Consider the following 21,335-nt stretch of genomic DNA (forward strand, 5'->3'; position numbering starts at 1 on the left):
GTAACCGTTAAAAAAAATAATGAAGACATCATTGAGCTTTTAGTAACTTTTTTCATCATGGCGATACATACATTCTTTATATTTCATACGTTGAATATAAAAACTAATAGATCGTTCTGGAACGAACAATACTATAATTTTACACATGGCACCTCTACCAGAAAAGAACATTCAACTATCAGTAAGAAATAAATCAATACAAACATAAATCATTTGTTTTAGATAAAATAGAACGTTTTCGTAGTAATCATTTTATATTTAATTTTTTACAATTTTAAACGATGATTTGATTACAGTAATATAAACGGTTTGAATAAAAACAATTGTAATTATAAAATAATAAATTATTTTGTAATTAAAAACATGAACTCGATGAATAAAGTAATTACGATAAGAGGAAGGAAAAAAATTTTTGTTTCCTTTGATCTATGATAAATAACTATAAACGTAAAATTTAACTGTACTTGTTATACCTGTTATAATCGTGCACAGACACAATGGATTTTTTTTTAGTTGCCCTTTTTGTTCTTATTCCTAGAATTAGGTATTGTATACATTAATGGAAATTCATCAGTTTTATCTGTTACTGACGATAACGGATAGATATTAATCATATTGCTAATAATTTGCATGAAATATGATAATATAAACTATAAAAAATTAAGTAAACTATTACTGTTGACAGTGCCGCCGAACATAGTTGACGACGAGAGTTCCGCTTCGACTGTAGCAGTGCGGGAGGGACTCAACATATCCCTGACATGCAAAGCTAAAGGTAATCCAGAACCAAAAATCGTGTGGAAAAGAGAAAACGCGTTAAAAATAACAGTTGACAGAAGGAAAAAAGGTGAGAAAATGAAAAACAATAAAAATATATTATGTGTCCAATAAAATAATTTCGAGTACCAGCAATACGTGTTTAATCGTTTTAAATAGAAACCATTGGTTTGCTAGTAAGATGATTAAATATTTTATGATATATTAGCTACTCATTGAAAAAAAAAAAAAAATTATAGAAAAACATTGTTATGTCGCCGTATAAAATATGTTTATTAACGAGTATATGATAAATTCTTTATCCTAGATAATAGCTTATTGAATTCTTGTAAAATATATTCATTTGTGACATTATCTCTTCCATCCGAATTATTCCTAAAAACGAAGGTAACACATCGTATTAATTATAATCGATATTGAACATTTATTTTTAAAATTATAACGGGTCACCATAGATAATATCTGTACAATCTTTTTTTCAAATATAACTGTTAACAGCGGCGTAGCAAGGGTATGGCGAAATGTGCCTATGCCAGGGGCTCGAATTTCAAAGAGGCGCAAAATTGTACAAAAATCATATTTTTATTCTACAATCAAATTGAAATTTTTCATCATACTTTTTGAAATACGTAAATGTTGTCTATTTTTACACACTACGATTGAATTTATTGTTGAAATTATGAAAATAGTAAAAGGGCATTTAAATAAAAAATTTCATATGAAGAAAATATTGATGAATTTGCCAGTTATAAAGCGAGAAAAGTAAATTTTCAAAGTTTAAAATTAACACTGTAATAATAACCTATATAAAGAAATTGTATACATAAAAAAAAATAGCGTAATTAAAGGTTAAAAAAAATATCATAACATTAAATTTTGATTGGTTAAAAACCGTTTTCTTCTAAGTTTGCCAGCGAATCTTCTCTACGCCACTGACTGTAAAAGAAAAAATAAAACTATTTTCAAAATTTCAATTGCAAATAATCGTATCTAGTTTTTTGAACTGATATTCAAATAATTGATCTACAATACGAGTTTTTCGATTTAATTTTTTACACGTATAAAAAGATAGCTTGAAAAGATAATTTGAAGATAAAACAAATATCAAAAGTAAAACTTTGTAAAGCGTACATCAGAGATAATAATTTTTCGTTTATTTCATCGTTTTTTTTTTCCAATCAACTAAAGTTAACGTTTAAGTCTACGAACAAATAAATAATCTTGTACACAGGTTTAGTTATTGTGCACGTGAACGCGTTTCAAAATACACATTTCGATCTTCGATATTCTGTACGCATAGGTGTACGTCATAGCAAATCGAATGTATTTTAACGTTGTTATAAACGATCAGATGTGAAGACGTATTTGTATGACAAATAAAAACCAATATTGCAAAAATAACTTTGTGGAAAACGTGTTTTAATTATACCGTTAATAAGTATAACGACTATTATCAAACGTGACCCTGAATTCGATAAACAACCCATTTACTTTGAGTCATTCTGAAAACGCGATGAAGACACAGTTCTCGGACTCGAACATTTCATGCATTCCTCGCACACTGAGTTACTGTGTCTCGTCGAATTGAGACTCGGCCTAGGGATCTCGTCCAGTGAATTTTTCATCACCATCAGATCTTCTTTCGGCATTTGTAATAATACCAGAATGTACCGTAAAAGTTGTACATCCACTTGAGCGTTGTCCATCGGATGTTATTTGCGATACGAATATCGATTTAATCAGTTGTTCGGCCTACACTAAGAACGAACGGGTTTAGTGGTTTTATTTTAATTTTAATAATTTGTTGCACACGTTGCTGTAAAAATGTATCGTTTAAAGGAAATATAATATTGTCGCATTTGAATTAATAAGAAAAAAAAATTAATTAAAATAATTAAAATAAACATTTAACCATGGATACGTTTATCGTTATAACTTTTTCAATATTTCACACGAAATATAATACGTAAAATATTAAATATCGTAGTAGCTACGTATCTCTCGATGATTTACTACTTTCAATTGATGTTCGGCGAGATAAATAGAATGTGTATAACGTTACGTATTATTTCTATCATTTAAAACTGTGAGCACTATGTGGATAAACGTTATGGGAAACAGTTTTTCATAAACGACTACAATAATTATTGTCATATGATCTCCCTTTTTCTACGTTCTAATTAGGACTTGAAACTAAAATGCGTTGAACCTGAATAGTTTTTTAAAATGTTCGTAAAATTTAATAATTAAACGTTTATGCAACTTTCTTACATAAACGAACGCATAAATAACCCCGTACATAGACGAGTCAACGGAATTGAATTCATCTCCAACCGTCAAAATAATTCGTAACGGAAATTAAATATTAAAATACCAAACTTTACCAAACAGTTTTCAACAACTCTGCATTGACTGCGCGCATGCTTCTTGTCACACGAAAACGAGAGATTAGAGACGGTGAAAAACCAAAAAAAAAAAAGAAAAAAAATGACCGACTAAACGCTCGTTTACATTGCGTGACGACAACGGCGATAACGATGCGGTAAAATTATTGATAACGTATGTACTACGTCGTAATAATGAATCCGGTGTCGCATATTTCACGTGGTTATTGCGTCAAATCCGTGCTGGCGTCAGACTTTGCGTAACCAGGGCTCCGAGACGCGAACGCAATCACTCCCTGTCGCTGCGCTGACCACCGACGGTAAATCACAATACGCGTCGTTATGCCGTCGTATCATGTATCATATCGCATCTCCTCGTTGAAATGATACACGACCGGCAAAATGAGATCCTCGTTCAGGAAACAGATTTTCGGTGTGTACCGAGTCCCCGGGAGCGTATTTCTAGGGACGGCCACGCACTGTACATTTCATGGCGGATCCCGTAAACGATCGTGGACGATGTACGTGTTTTTGCGATCGCCAGGATACCGTTCGATTTTTCCGAAGTTCTTATGCGCAACGTACAACTTCTTAGAAGTATCACTGCAACAGTGAATGTGCGGTCGCGTAAGGGTGGAGGAGTTTTAATCGACCGAAGAAAAATAGATTTTTTATAACAAACCGTTATATGACCCGTTTTTTTTAGGAAAGCAAATGGAATAAATTAGTAATATGAACGTATTTAAACCTTTTTAATTAAACAATCAACGTGGAATTAAAATATTTGTCAACAATGCTTTTTAAATTTTTTGAGATACCCAGTATTATACTCTCATAAACAGTGTTCAATCAAGTTAAGAATTTATAATTTTTATAAAAATATATACAATTTTATTTTTTGATAATGATTTACCGTTCCTTTTAAGTTTCAATCATTATTGTACCGTTAAAAGTGTAGCATAACATTTTAATATTCTTAGCATGCTTTTTTATTTTTGTTTAATCATGGATCCCATTATGTTGTCCGTAGTTTTATCGAACGTTCATAACTCTGAAATAAATAATTAAAAATATTTTTAAATTAATCAAACTTAAAAATAAAATGATAAATTTGAAAATAAATATATTTTCAAATTTATCATTTTATTTTTAAGTAATTATGTAATTTTTCATTGATTTTATAATGAAAATCAGAATTTAATAATTGGATATTTATAAATATAAATTATAGATTTTTTAATAAATATATATAAAATTCTATAAATATTTATTCAAATTTCAAAGGATTTTAAATATCTCATATTGTCATATGATTGTATACATATTGTTATGTAAAAATATAACGAAAATAAAACTATAAAAATAAAATATTTTGATTGTTTTGATAAAAAAATAACTTTGAATACTTTATGTACGAAATGATTTAATGTTAAGTACCTTAAATGGTTAAGATGAATTATTAATTAACTAAACTACACCATTTTATGCATTGTAGTTTATTACTGAACTCCATTGTTTTTACGAGTGTGTTCAATGCTGAAATGTAGTCCCTAATCGACGATAATTTACTTTTAGTGTCACTTCAGGGTAGTCGGTTAAACATTCATTTTTTCGTGTCGTTGTAAAGTATTTTATGTTAAAAAATAATATTATACACCAAAGAATGAAAATATGAAGTACGAAAAAAGAGAGTTACCAACGAGAGTGAGATTTTACGATAAAAGTTTATCAACATTTTTCTTTATTTATATATTGCTATGGACGCCAAAAAAAGTTACCTTTATATTCGTTGATGTCTCGGCGTCTCGAGATACGTGCTGCAAAAGCGCTATATTCAATATACGTACGTGTGTACGCATGTTGGTAACATGCGCATAAAATTAAATAACAATAAATCATAAAAAAAAAAAAAAAAAAAAATAATAAAAAAACTTACAAAATTTAAGCCGTGTGATGTTACATCAAGTGTTCCCTGTAGGTATAATTTATGGAATCAGTTTACTAGCAGTTGCAAAATGAGTACGAGTGATATTGTACAACCGTGTGGTTTTCCGACCTATGAAATTAGATTACTGGCCCGTAGAATTGAATTGTCCCCGACGGTTTCAATCGGCGTGACAGGTTCGTGATTGGTTTAGATGTTTCGGATAAATAAGTTTTTTAGACGCACTTCGTTGGCGGCGCGGTGCAAGGTGAATTAATGAGAAACATCAGCGAGGTCTCTTGCTCCACGCAGCAGCCACTTAAACCGTGCCACGTAGTCATCTGCCATCTGTCAAGAGACACAATTGACATTTTATGTACACATATAATTTTCCATCGCCTGTGACACGTGGGGTGAACGCTAAATGCTGAAACTTCGAAAGCAATGCAACAAAAAGACTGTGAAACATGGCGAATATGAATTAGAACAAAACACTCTCCTCGCGCTAAAACGTATTATATTTCAACAAAAATGGACGTAGAAAAAATAAATGAGTGAATTAAAATCAATCGTTTGATCGGTTATTATAATGATTTTACATCGCAATAAGACAAACATACCATACACATTTCGTTTCTACGATACTGCCCCAGCAAGTTCTTATCGGTTAGGTTAGGTTAGGAAATCATCGTACAATACATTACACGTGAAAAAAAAAAATTTGAAAACTGACTGACGGATTACTCACCCGTTTCACATATTATGTATCTAGTATTTTATTTTTTCGCAGTATTATTTGTACTCATTTAACTGAACAATTTCACTGTACGGATTATAAATTTTGTAATTTTTTTTTTTCAAATATTAAAAATTTACTTCAAAATCAAACTCTACTGATATGAAAATACTTTGACAGAAACATGGATTTTCTCTTATATAAAGCATATGCATTTAATTTTTGATTGGGCTTAACCACTGGTATTAAAATATGATTTATTCAAACATCCAGTACTTGAACAAAATTATTGTAATAGTTTTGCTCATTGTAGTTGTAAAATTATAACTCATTTCCGTATATAATTATTAAGTAAAATACCAAAAAAAAAAAAAAATTAATTTTTTTGCAAATAATTTTAATAATTAATATCTTTGTAAAGTGTCGATGGTGTTATATTTTTTCTACAGTCATTATTAGAGAGGTTCATCCAAACTACTAACAACCAACGCTTCTCAGAAAATTTAGTAATTATTTATTTAAGAAAACAATTACTATCTCAAATAAATAAAATCAATAAATATTACAATATTTTACATCATTCGCTTGGATTTTACTTCCAAACAACCTCATCATTTAAATTTTTTATTTTTTTCATATGTCCGGTCACAATAGCAATAGCAACGGCTTAAGCTACGGTTTCTAAGGTACGACAAGCCGCGGCGACAAGTCATCGCGTCTGACGGCCACAACCAGTCGTCGCGACGCTTTCCGTATAGAGTGGTTTCCAATACGTGATAAGTCGCAACGACACAACTGGTATTCAGTCAGCATCTGTTTTTAAACTTGTTCGAGTGCGCACGTATTTTTCATACGATATAATATCATATCACAACGAATAGATATATTTCAAATAATAATAATAATCTTCTTACATTATTATTATTAGAAGAAAAAGAACAACAACAAATTTTAGTTACCTCATCACCAAACATAAGAAAACCTATAAATTAATTATTTATATATCGAGATGGAAAATAATTGATGATGATCAAATTTCATCTTTTTGAATAATATTTTTATAATTCGGATCTCCAATATTGTAAAGAAGTGTATTATTCTGGACTTCACGAATTAGAATTTCATCTTCCAACGCCGAGAATATCAGTGTTGACGCCATTATATCTACAAACATTTCAATAATCGTTGTGATATGTCGCGGCGACATGTCGCAAGGTACTGTTCTCGGAGCAGCAGTGTCATCGGCTACGACGACTCAAAGTTAGGTTGCAGCGAATTGTCGCGTATTGCAAACCAATGAATAACATTTTCGTATAACCAGATGTTGACGACTTGTCGCAGCGACAGGTCACCGCGATCTGTCGTATCTTAGAAACCGTACCTTTAGCGCTAATAATACAACAATGATTATATTTTAATAATATAACCGTTATAATTTACGCCAATAAAATTATTAATTAGTTTTGATGTAAAAAATACACAAATGACCTTAATTTGCCTATACATAACGCCGTTTTACGAATAATAAATACAGGAAAAAGAGGTTTATTCCAATAATAAAAGTTCCGTTTAAATATTTTTAAAAGCCACTTTTAAACTATTCCTTTTGAAAATTCGTGGAAAACTCAAGGTTTCAGTACTTTTTCCAGACGTATTTCTTTCGTAATTTTTTAACAAGAAGTAATAAAATAAAATAAATATATTTATGGTTTTCATCGTTTACACATGAATTACGGCTGTGTTCGAGAGTTGCTCGACAATTCTTGTGTAACTGGCATAATTTTCTCAGAAAACGGTCGTAGAATTTTCATATTTTAGGATGCTACGAATAACATTAAAATATTTACTGTACACGACTGTATATTTGTTCTACGTTATCTAAATATATTTGTTTATGTATTAAAATAACGGATATCACTATGTCCACATTTTACTTGAATGTCCTTCTGCTTTTTTCCAAGGAATCGAAAACCAAATAACCAAGAAACCATGACATTTTATACTCATTGTTCTCTGTATAACAAGTATTTAGTTTATTCACGTTTTCTGTCTCGCAATTATTTTTTATTTCCTAGTACACGTATAACACTATTATAGATAATTTTCTAGTTAAATTTCATTACGTTATTCAGTATTTGTATTTTTCTTTCCATTTTCCACGTATACACTTTTTTAATTTCTATGTCCCTTTGTGAAACGAATTTGAAAACTAACCTAATAATAAAACGCATTTTTGTTTATTTATTTTACACTTACAATTATAATATTAAGTTAATGCGAGAGTGTTCGTTCGGATAAGTGTGTACCATTTCGTAAGATAAATTAAAATCATAATGCTCAAACAGTGTTATCGATTTAATTTTGGTTTCTCACTCTCGGAATTCACTTAACATTCTAATGTGTATTCGAACGGATTCAAACGGTTATTTTGAAGATTACTAATTAAAAGTGGCATAGATTCAGTTGTGATCGTAATTACTTTATGAACAAATAATATGATAAAATAATAAAAAAATGAATAAAATAAAAAATTAGTAAATAAATAAACAAAATAAGAAATAAGTCACGAATTTATATATGAGTCGTTAAATTTTTAGTTCGAATCCAGTCGCCTTTTACAAATATAATATTACTCCAGCCTGAACATTTATTTATTTATATATTAAATAATCTGACCGATAGATTTGTCGTCGTTAATAATTTTGAAATGTAATGCACACAATGAGCTCGTAATTGTTGTTACAGCATATATTCGACAACCACTCGTCCAAACATAATATGATATTATGCGGAACACCATTGAAATAAATATTTCAACAGTATTTAATCCATTAATATTTCGGAAATAACAACACCATTATAAACAAAACGAAAGGACATCTAACGGGGACATTACCGTCAACACCTTGTAGTTAATTCCGCCGCCAATATTCGTACATATTTAATGACGGATTTTAGTGTTACCAACACTTTATGTATTTTCGCACGGGTTCTAATATGGTTAATATTAACAATAACAATAATAGTTTTAACGTCGTAATAGGCTATCTATTTAAGTATTTCGCACGGTAGACCAGAACGGTTCAACTGATTTCTAACCGATGGTTTGCCTATCATTCGGAACTTCTGGATAGTCGATTTCGGCACGTTTCACTAGTTATTGAAATCATATAATTATGTGATTGTATTTACGCAACGAACGCTTAGAGACCACGTTTCGCGAGTCCTATGTATTACCGCCGACAAATAATATATTTTTCTACATTTTTTACAGTGGAAAAGCAACATGGTAATGTGCTGAACCTAACCAGGGTCAGTAGATCTGACATGGGATCGTATTTGTGCATCGCTTCTAATGGCGTACCTCCATCGGTCAGCAAGCGAATCGTTCTCGACGTCGAGTGTAAGTTTATAATCATAAACCATTAATATTACAATGATCGTCCAACGCGTAGTACAAAATGTGAAAATAATAGAAAAATTAACTAAATAAAATGTGTCTATTGTATATAGTTTCTTGTCAACCAATGCCATTGGCATATGAAAATGAACCGTAAACGACACGAATGTATAGGAGAAATTAATTTTGAGTACCAGGGTCATGACAGACATTAACGTCAATTGACGGGTTTCATAATTTAACACAAGGTATGCATGGGACGGTAAATATTTTGACCTAAAAGGCAGTTTGAAATATTATTCGAAAATCAATTCGTATATGATTTCATAACAGACCGTATGTAATATTATGTTGGTTGGGAAAAAGGTTCGGTCATATATACTTGTATATAAAAAGCAAAATTAATAAAAGATGCTTTTATTAAATAAAGTTATTTGGTTGTTAGCATAAACTAAATATTTCGCATATTTTGATTTAAACATTTCTCGTAAACCATACGCAGCAGCTATTGAATGATTTCACTAAATTTGCCGACGTATTCATTTAACACTGAATTTATCTAAATACCGAAAACTTTCACATTGCCTTTACTATCATAACATACAACTTGTACAAATTTAAGCAGTTGTTCGGCATCGCATCGTTACTAACTGCTTTCATGTTAAGATTGTTTTATGAACTTTTATTTTCTAAATTTCCGTCAATGAATTATTATGATAGTCTGATAACTAAACTGAATCTCGATCAAATAGTTCACATTAATAGCGTTAATAGAATAATGATAATAACTAAATATAGGACGTGATAATAAATGAGTTGTACAATTTATTTTTTTATTTGTTAAACCGACATGAAATCGCACTGTTCCTGTATGCCAGGTCACCGTTCGTTTATCTCGTTCGTTTCGAAAATGGTTTAGCACGATGCTGCCGAACCATGACATTACAGATGGTGTGTTACGTATATATATATATATATATATATATATATATATATACACGTACAGGACGTAATATTTGAGATAACAGACCGGAAGCAATATAATGACATCGACGACGCGTCTTTGTGTATCGCTGTGCATGTATGGGGTATGGGATGCACTACATGGATACGAGATGCTGTAACATGGTATTTTTAATATATATATATATATATATATATATATATATGTATGTGTGTGTGTGTGTGTGTATACACACACACACACACACTCATGATCACGCCTCTGTCGTTGTTGTATCGTCGAAGGGAGTATAAATCCGTCTTAGACCGTCAAATCGGAAGACGATCACTCGGAGTGGAAAAATAAAACGGAGAAAAATATATAAATATATATTATTCCATATCGAAATTTCAGCTACTTTTCTTCTCCAGTGAAAATATAACAAAATAATAATAATAATAAAAATAATAACCGTTGGACTACGTGGGGTAGCCGAATGGTGTTGTATTATAATCATAATAAATTCGGACCACAAGAAATATTGAAGCCTACGGGGGTAAAGTTTTAGTTCCTTAGCGCGTATAACCTCAACTAAAACGTATACATCGGCTCTCTCCGTGTGCGGTTGCAGGATTGTTGGTTCTAATGAACTGTCTGTATGTCTGCTGTGTGCAAAGTCACGCAAATTGTATATGGGTGTGCGCGAATGTATAAGACAATAATAACGCGACCAATATGTCATATTATATCATAATGCCTAAGCGTGCGTCTGTATGTTCACTAAAACTTTCATTATTCCGTATACCTCCAATTTCTATATTAACGATAGCACGCAACCGAAATCGCTGTTTTCCCATCGAATTCAAAGAAACGTTAGCAAGTGAAAACGGAAAAAAACTGCACCGTGGCAGCGTACATATAATATCCCACTACAGCAACTCACACGTGAAATTTGCACCCTTGTGTGCATAACGTCTGGTACCATTTGTTTGAAGTGTTTATTTATAGTTCACAAAGAGTCCGTCTCACTGTGTAGAATAACAATTCGATAGATAAACATTTAAGTGTGTCCAGCGATTGGGCTTCAACCTCTTATAGTCTATGAGAAATAGACAAATCCACAACGATACAAGACTACCATTCCTTTTTTCTAAGATTGGATAAAAACACAATTTAAAAATTTTAAAACCAATCTATAAGTCCCCGGTGTTACGTGGTTCTGAATTACATGGGAAGTAAAAAAAAAAATTTAAAAAAAAAACCGGCATATAAAATCGTGATTAATATCGGATCCATTTTATCGTATGACAGCAAAAACTTCGATGTAAGACCAATGTTTAATTCCTCAAGTTGTGCTTGTCGTTGGAATAGTATTGTTTATGGGATCAATGTATTGTGGAAAACAAAAAATTATATTCATGAAGTTTCGCACAACTATAAACATTCACACGTTCCTCCGATGGAACGAAATTATATACGAAGATTCGTCAACTGTTAGCATATCTCTACTTAGGTTTTTCACGAATCCATTAAAATTTTAAATTTTCTTATGAATAAAAATTATTCAAAATCTTTTACAGTACAAATAAATATTTTCGTCATTTTGGAAATCCATTGGACATATTTCCATTGTTTCTTCGGGGCCTTTAGCACATGAAACTCGTATGTAGACTAATGTCAGTTTTTTTTCATTGAAATCATTATACTTCATCGTACTTTGGTGTACATACATCATGCGTTCAACAAACATAACACCCCGCAGTGAGAGCTCTGTCGGAAAACGTTGCGGCACATCCAACAGTTCAAATTTCTTTGTAATGTAGAAAGTGCCGAAATTAATTAATAATTTAATTTACACGTGTGTATTATTTATTTATTTCCATAGAAGTTTTGACAAGGGTCGGCCATCATATAGCTTTTGTCCTTGCATAATCATTCTGGTCGTGAGAACATAATGTTACACCGTTGTACGAAATAATATTAACTGGAAGAAATAATACAAATCTATAACTTTACTGAACCGCATCAAAATTACTCCAGACTACATAATATGTGATATTATCATGGATGGTTGTTTTATTTTCATCGTACGCAAAACGAACGATTCGATAACATTGTATAATATTATTATAGGTATTATATCCCTTTAGAATGTGTTGTGTAAATGGCAGCCGGTGTTTTTGTTCTCGACGTATCTTTGCCGAAAACCATATTCGTGGTAAACAAGGATGAATATATAAGTTGCTTAGCTTTTGCAGTATGTTTTCATTTTTGTTAAGTAATTTTTCAAACGTAATATTGTTACGACGATAACAGTATACGTTTAAAAAGAGTAGTAAATTATAATTAAATAATTAAGTAATTATCAAACTTATTATTCTATTAAAACTAAATGTATATAGGCAAACGCAGAATTCGTAAAACTTTACACTTGAAAGTTAGAACAGTTTTGTAGCGTGCAACTTTCAGGAATTCGATATTTTTTTTTTTTTTGCAAAATATTAAAATAATATTAATGTTTAAACATAAAATTATGTTGTAACTTGTAACCATCTCGAAGCATATGTTTTTTTTTAATTTTTAATATTTTATACACCATTAAATTATCATCCCTCAAAAAAAAAAAGTATAATTATAATAATAAAAAATATAAATAACAATACACACTATAGAAACTTTTCTTTGGACAAAAGAAAAAAATATATAATACTTAAAGTGTGACAGTGTTTAGCGTAAAATGCATAAAATATTTCAAAATTTTTAAATTTCACAGTAACAGTGTTTTACAGCAACTAACAACTAACAAGTGTTATTAAGCTTACGCCAGATAATATTAATGACTGCTAAAAGAGAAAATAATATACGGTAGAATAAAAATAAAACTCGTTCAACAGTAAATTCATAATTAATTGCATTTTTATCCGACACCACACGTAGGAGTGAATAACACAGACCAACGTAGTAATAGCCTCTTCGACTGAACATTAAAAAATAAGAAGATAATGGAGCACGGGACGTAGTATAATTTACACACTTGCCGATGTAATTTGTAAGACACTAATGTAGACGTATAATTCTGAATTTTACATCGGTAGTTAATTGAATTATTTAGCAAATAAACGAGCCGATGATTATTCGTGCCAAATAATTTGATAGCGAGTGATGAACATTTTATTTCGAACGATTTGCATGTTATCTTTCCCGCTTCCATAATAACGAGATTATCAATATGGCAGCATATCCCGTTATGTTATGTATACCTGCGTTCCGCACGGATATTCATTCGATGTAACAAAACAATAAACGAAATTTAAATTTTATACACTTAAATCTCTGACTTTATTAATTCTATTGTTACCTCTCGGCGTGGTGATTAAAAACCGTATGGGTTCACAAAAAAATCATAAAAATAATACAGTACAAATTATATGCAACGTAATTTATTTATTCCCACCCTGTATTTGAAGGCAATCGAATTTTATCAAATAATTGAATAATTTTTGAATAACATCAACTCTGTGTCTCCGACAATAATTATTATACCGTCAAACTTTTGTATAGCAATTATCTTTCATAAACGCAACACGAGGTAAATAGTGCGAAATTAGTCATAGGTCACGTGAAAACTTTTCGTTCACGCATTCGATATTATTTGCCAAGTTTATGAAATTAATTCTTCACGTTCATAAGATGAGGGTGGGAATGAATAGTCTGCATTTAAAATTCCGATGAATGTTACAAACCGAATTGAGTTACAATGATAACCTACCCGCCGAACACTTTGTGGCACGTATAAGTGTGTCCGGATCGAAAGCTATTCTTTTATCTAGACCCAGTGTAGCCGTACAACGGAAACCATTAAATTAATCGTAACTATAACAACAATCAAACAGGAACTACATTGAAAACTGAAAAAAATGGATATTTTTTTTTTCAATAAAAAAAATAGTTAAATTTTAAATGTAAATAAAAAAACTATACGTTTATTTTGAATCACCATGTATGAAATAATGCGGAATAAAATATAATAATATTAAAAAACTATATACATCAAAGTGGAATTCAGACCGAGCACATTTTTGTATAATACGTTTTTCTTTTAAAATTATTTAAAATTGAATTGTGCAATATATCATCACGGTCTTTAAACTATGTATGTAAATGATACAGAATAGTTGTTTTTTCGCCCTCTTCATTTATGTTTCACTATACTACGTAGATGTGGTATTTTCAATTTTTGAAATACTCGGTCTCGTGGGGACTACTCTGCACGGTTAACGTTAATATATTTATTTGGGTTGGTTTTGCTTTTATTATGTACATTGAACAATTTTACTGACCACTTTGCGAAATTGCAACCCACTGTAGACGAGTATATCGAAATTTATCGCTGTGTACATGGTTTTAGATAATGAGGTATTTCAATTATTGTATTGTCATAAACGTTAATAAAACAATAAAGAAATCTATCTGTATAAATATTTTTTTTCTTGTTCTAATTATAAAATATTAATAATATACCAGATATCCGTTTGGTAGTATTAATTGCTAAAATGGAATGATGTTATGCATAAACCTTTTTTTTTTTTTTTTAAAATAAATTTGAAAACATTCAAAATGTTCATAATCTTGACGTCAATCGTTTTAAACTAGTTTGCGCTTATACTATCAAACTAAAAATATCAGAATTTACTCAGGATACATATCGATGTCCATTGTCGTTGCCACATTTTTTCGACGTTTGATGAAAAGCCATCAAAGTTCATTGATTCGTCGCGAATGATTTTAAATTGAACGTTACGCTTTGAAGTACAAATTAAAATATTTTCAAACAAAGTGCTTTGATTTGCGATATCAGAAGTTTTCAATCAAAAGAATTTATTTTTCAATTATATCGTAATCTGGTAATCGGATATTATTTGAGATCTGAAATACTGTATACATATACCATTAGTTACACTCAAATATTGATCGTGATTCGTTTGCAATTACTATACGAAAAACTAGCGATATATGTCCCTAATGCACGATAATATACCCTTAAGTGAAGAGCGAGGATGCGCAATGATCAACTGCGTACAGTTTTACATAACACAACATTATTAAGTTTGTCTCTTCTGTTGACTTTGTGTTCATCGTTTTAGCCGTCAGATACGTGTTGAAAATTGGTAAAGTTCTGTGGCGACACCCATATCATGAAAACGACAAACTTCTATGATCAAGCTAAGATCAAAAGCTGTTTTATCTTCTCAGCTGCTTACCACTCGATTGCAATAAGCCGTTATAATACGATTACTCGTATTACTCAATTGAAAATTAATCTTCTTTTTTTTCGTAGTAAACGCCCTTTACGTGTTCAAAACTGTAAACCGATGATCGCTGTTCGGCCACGAGTCGATAACAATAAGACAAACAACACGTCGGCCTTTGGGTATCGTTGTCCGATCATTGGCCCCATCGAAGTGCACCCGTTTTTCCCGGTCGACAGTTTAACGACGTGAAAGACACGTGAAACAAAAAAAAAAAAAAAATTTGGTTTTCCACGCGATACATACTATAACATACTGTTATAATCAAAATATTTATGTAATGGCATTCCAGAAGTCGATAAACTTCCTCTAACCGGTCGCATAAATCGTACCGATCGTTTTATGTACACGGCCTACCTGAACTGGCATTTGATTTACCGTTTCCGTTTCAGTTTCTCCGACGTTGGCAGTGCCAAACCAACTGGTTGGCGCTCCGCTGGGCACGGACGTCACCATCGACTGTCAGACCGAAGCGTATCCTCGGCCGATAAGCTTCTGGATGTTCCACGAGTCTCGGACGATGATATTCTCCGGGTCCAAGCACCATCTGGCTGTCAATGAGGACGGATACAAGGCGCACATGTTGCTCACCATCCGGTCCCTGAGTCCCGAAGACTACGGCAGCTATAAATGTGTGACGAAGAACTCGTTGGGCGAAGCCGAAGGTTCCATGAGAATTTACGGTAAGATTCTATTGATCATCGATCATCGCGCGTAACAGCATTGCGTTATCTGTTGATTTTGTGACTAAAACGTATAAATTATACGTTTACGAATCTTATTTCAAAACCAAATTTTTATTTTTTTATTTATTTATTTTTTAATAATCGATTCGAGAGTACACGATAAGTTCTATCCGTGATGTGTGTACACGATTAAATTATTTGTAACGTAAATCAGTATGAAAGAATGGTTTGTAAAAAGGTGAAATATTCCGAGGAAAATTTTAAATTTTTCGATATTGAAGTTTTCTTTCGTAACGTGAAAAGAAAACGACCGGTTTTTTTCTTTTTATCTTCATTTATTTGGTTTCTATACTTTATTGTGTTCAAACAATGTAAAATATCTCCGAGACGAAGCACTTGTTAATGACGACCGACAAATATCGATTTATAATTATATAGAGACCGTACTCGAAGAAGGAAACAAAGGGTCAGTTGTCATTCTACAGAGGTAAGACCGGGTGATTAGGTCAGTGTGACTTGAGTATTAATAAAAACTGTAACATTGATGAAATATATGGTATGCTACTTGATCGAATTATTTTTTCGTTACAATAAATATTCTCAAAAAAACTATAAAACAATAACTTCGAAACATTTTTACTAAGAAATAATTATTTTTTACTCATTTTATATCGGTATTTTATACAACCATAACACTAATTTATTGTTGTCTTTATACTATGAATCAGGAACGTTTTCCTAAAAATTTAACCGCAAAATCGAACATTAAACAAGCGTAACGTAGTGTCAAAAAGATTTCCATAAAATAAAGATGTATTCATTTCGACATAACATATTTATATTCATTTAATAAATTGCTGGTTGGAAATTATATTTTTATACATTTACTTTAAATATGAAAATTCTCTACCTACAGATATAAAAGTTTTCACTTATAATAAAATACTTGAAATATTATTATGGTAAAACAGTAGTTTTTGAACGTTTCTTTAATAATTTCTTTAACTAATATATTAATTTAATTTTCAAATCATATAAATTCGTTAAAAAAAAATAGCGTTAAGCGATAAAAAGAAAAGAAAATAAACCTTCTATATGAATACAAATAAATGGATGATCTTATTAATTTAATATGTATTTTTACTCATATTATGAACAGTCTGCTTTGTATTATTTATTTAATTTGTTACTACTAAAATAATTACTTTCATCGGAATAATACTGAGTCAGTATACGACTCTGAAAAAGACAACCATGCGCTTTTCACTATGAGCTATTTGTAATTAAAACGAACAAAAGAGACTCTGATTCATTATAATACGTATTATTATAATTTTGTCTCTGATTAAATCACGACATCACGAATCAGCAGATTAACATTAGATCGAACATTAAATTTTTGTTGTGCTCTTCTATCCGGGTGGTCACCATTTTTTACTGTCTGATATTAAATGACCAACAGTATTTCTTTACTCTTCTTTGAGACCATCAATAAAAGTATATTGTTTTTTGTTTTCGTTGAAGATCCTGGATATTTATTTTTCCACCGCAGTACCACTGACTTAAGTTTAAGTCTAATAATAGAGTACGCGTCCTGTATTTTAATTGATACTACTCAAATTCATTGCAATTTATTTTAAAATATTTGGTAAAAAAAATGAATGTTTCACTACAAAAAAAAAATAAAACTAAGTATTCTAAATTATTGTAGAAAACTAATGATGAATTTTCATCATATTCATAGCAGCTATAATTGACTATAAAAGTACAAATCATAAATAACTGAAGGTGTCTGAGAAAAATATATGAGATTCAAGGAAATTATATTCGTTGGAACTATTATACTCCTACTATTATACGAAAAGAAAATTATATCTATGTATTTTTAAATTATTTATACATTATAATTAATTAAATATACCTACATGGTTTTTATGATTGGGTCGAAAAGTAAAATAAACATTCCTTAAAATACACGTCACATGCCTATGTATCCAAATTACAACAACGATTTATTTTACATGCTGAAAAAGTTATTTTCAAACGAACTATTATTTATTAAATCTTAAACAATTATTGCGGAGAGTACAGTTTTTTTTTTATTATTTAATAAAATCGATTATTAGATTATTATCGATTGAATTGTTAACCATTTTTAATCATAAACCTAAATTCATCAAATAATTTATTAATATCAATCAAATTTATGAGTTATATATATATACATATATCCAAGTGCTATCTACAAAACAAACCCACTTGTATTGATAATTACAGATTATTAATTATTTACTGCACTTACTGAATATTTGATACTACATTTACGGTTAAAAAGTAACAGCATTTCCGTAGAATTATTATCGATTTAGGAACACACATCTGCAGAACATATATATTAGTCTTATGTGTACCAAATGTTTTGAGTACGCACTCAGTCGGAAAAAGTATATGTAGTCATCTCCAAACACCATCAGTATCCTTTTACTTTTTGTTGGTTAACTAGTCACCAATCGAATTTTTTTTTACCGAACACCGAATCTTCGAATACGAGTTGCTGGTCAAAACGTACTATCGTAAATATCGTTATACTTTATAGTTATCTGATATCGATTGCAAACGTACCACACCACATTCAGAGATTCGTTTAACCCCACTAGCAATATTACTATAATTACTATTATTAAAGCTTTAGCATTTTCAATGACGTACATAGACGGTTTCAACGGTGGCGTCGCATTAAACGATTGTATACTCGTATAAACGTATCAAAACACGTTGTACACAATGGTTCACTTCGGTCGCCGACAACGAGTCAATAGTTTCATAATCTGATATTTATAGTTTTATATTTATTTTTCGCTCTATAAATATACGTGACGAAATTAAATGACTAACGTTTTTCACGAATCTATTAAACCGTATAAGACCGTCCGAACACCCAAAACCCGTGGCCGTGGTGTGCACAACACCGAGCGTACCCGCATTGTATTGTCTTCGTCCACGATTTCTTCGTTCGTCCTGGCAAGCCGTCGACATCGTCAGCTTACGTTAGAGGATCGACGAGGAATACCTGCTGACGACCAGCAGCGTTAACAAATCGCGGGACGTAATTTTGTTCGCGCGGTTCCGCGGAAGTCGATGAAATGACGAGGGGCGTGTGAAAAAAAAAGAGACAAAAAAAAACATTATTACACTTGTCGTTCGATTCGCGTCGAACATGTTTCCGAGGTAGCGTACGGAAACCATGTAAATACATTATCTGTCCAGAAAACGTTATCGGTTATGATACGTACGGCTTAGGCAACCGATCCGAGTACCTGCGCATGAAGTGTACGTTAGCATCAACGTACGTCCGACGCGCCGTACGGTTTAAGCCGTAGTTCTCGTACTGATGTCGGTGGATCGATGGAAACGAACTCATTTCGTCGTGAGATATTTCAAAAACGCTACACTCAAACGTCTATTGTTATTCGACTCGTTAAGACCGTGTGAATCGGTAAGACGTTAATCATCGAATTCAAATAGCATAAGATAAAAATGTTTAAAGCTAATGATACATACCGTATTGGCTTTGTATGTTTTTTGAAATAAATATTTTCAAGCAAAAGAATTTCGTTTTAATTTTAATTTCAGATAAATTTAATAAAAATGTTGTATCAAAATAATACGCTAACGCACGATATAAAGCTGGATCAATGAAAGAACGAAAATAAATAAAATAAAATATATTATTTACAAAAAGAAAGAAAAAAACAAACACAATTTTTTCGAAATTATAAAAACGCAGTAGGATTCACATTCATATTCAACGAAGGGCACTTCAATTTTTCAACTTTCTATATCAGCTTCAAACTACAAAAGAAATATATATTTACAACGTTTAAGCGTGCATGCATACACATACACACACACACACACACACACACACACACACACACACACACACACACACACACACACACACACACACACACACACGCACGCACGCACGCACGCACAGTTTTCTAAAAATTAAAACACATGTATGATTTATTTTATTTAAAGTTTCTAATATATGGTATATAATTATGAATTTAAAATTAGGATACTGGTATATGATAAATAAATAAATTAAATAACATAACATGTATAACATACGAGTTCGGTACTAGTCCGACTATAAAATCCATAACGTACTAGTTCGATCCGACCACACGACAATAAAACCTATAACTTACAAGTATTGATACACTTGATATTGTTAAAAATTTAAATGATAGAGCTTTTTCAAACTCAAGTCTATTAATTTTTTAACATTATCAAGTGTATCAATACTTGTAAGTTACAGATTTTATTGTTGTAGTGGTCGGACCGAACTAGTACGTTTTGTGTTTTGTAGTTGGACTCATACCGAGCTCATATGTTGTCGTTTTAATAATCGGACCCAACTTGGATATGCCCTCACACACACATACACTCGCACGCAAATTTGAAGTAAAATCTGAGAGTTTATAATTTAAGTTCTAATACATATTCTACGGATAAGATTTTGAATAATGATTACTATATAATTTTAAATCATAGTTTTAGAATGTTTATACGTAACTTTGAGGATTAAATACTATAATCCTGATTAAAGTTAGTATAGTATTCAAATTGAAATGTACACATGCATTTTATGACATAACTTATTTACTTCATAATTAAAATATTTAAGTTGATATAATATAATATAGCACAGTAGTTAAAATTCCCAATTCAATAAACAGTAATGACACTAATTCATCAATTTAAAACTATGAAAATATAAATCTCACTGAGTTAGATTAATGAAAAATTCTAGATGAAATTTTAATATTAAAATTATTTTTTTTTTTTTTTTTGTTATATTATGAAATAAATCTGGATTTATCTCATATTTCGTGTTTCGCAAGAATTTTAACAAATACTAGAATAGTAATTATACATTGAATCGATTTATGAGCTTTTGAAAAATGTTATACATTATTTTACAATCTGTAGTTGAATGCACTATACAATACATGAATACAAAATGAAAAGTTCTATAAAAAATAATTTATACATTTTTGTTGAATATTTTAATCAACAATGTTCACTTCATATATTCTATTGTATAAACCGATAAGGTATTATAATTTATGGCTGATTTACCTTAAAGGTTGAAATTTCAATATTT

The 21,335-nt window shown here is 30.8% G+C and overlaps 1 protein-coding gene across 1 annotated transcript in view; it reads left to right on the plus strand.

Annotated features, from left to right (window-relative positions):
- Positions 1-21,335, plus strand: part of LOC112682931 (lachesin-like) — a 228,650-nt gene that overhangs the window by 114,239 nt on the left and 93,076 nt on the right. Inside the window, exons 4-6 of the mRNA XM_025553715.1 lie at positions 686-847; positions 9,096-9,224; positions 15,866-16,156. Of these exons, the coding sequence (XP_025409500.1) occupies positions 686-847; positions 9,096-9,224; positions 15,866-16,156 (582 nt within the window). The remainder of the gene's footprint in view (positions 1-685; positions 848-9,095; positions 9,225-15,865; positions 16,157-21,335) is intronic.

The sequence above is a fragment of the Sipha flava genome, unplaced genomic scaffold (genome assembly GCF_003268045.1).
Source record: "Sipha flava isolate LNK unplaced genomic scaffold, YSA_version1 215_pilon_pilon, whole genome shotgun sequence".
NCBI classification, from domain to species: Eukaryota; Metazoa; Arthropoda; class Insecta; order Hemiptera; family Aphididae; genus Sipha; species Sipha flava.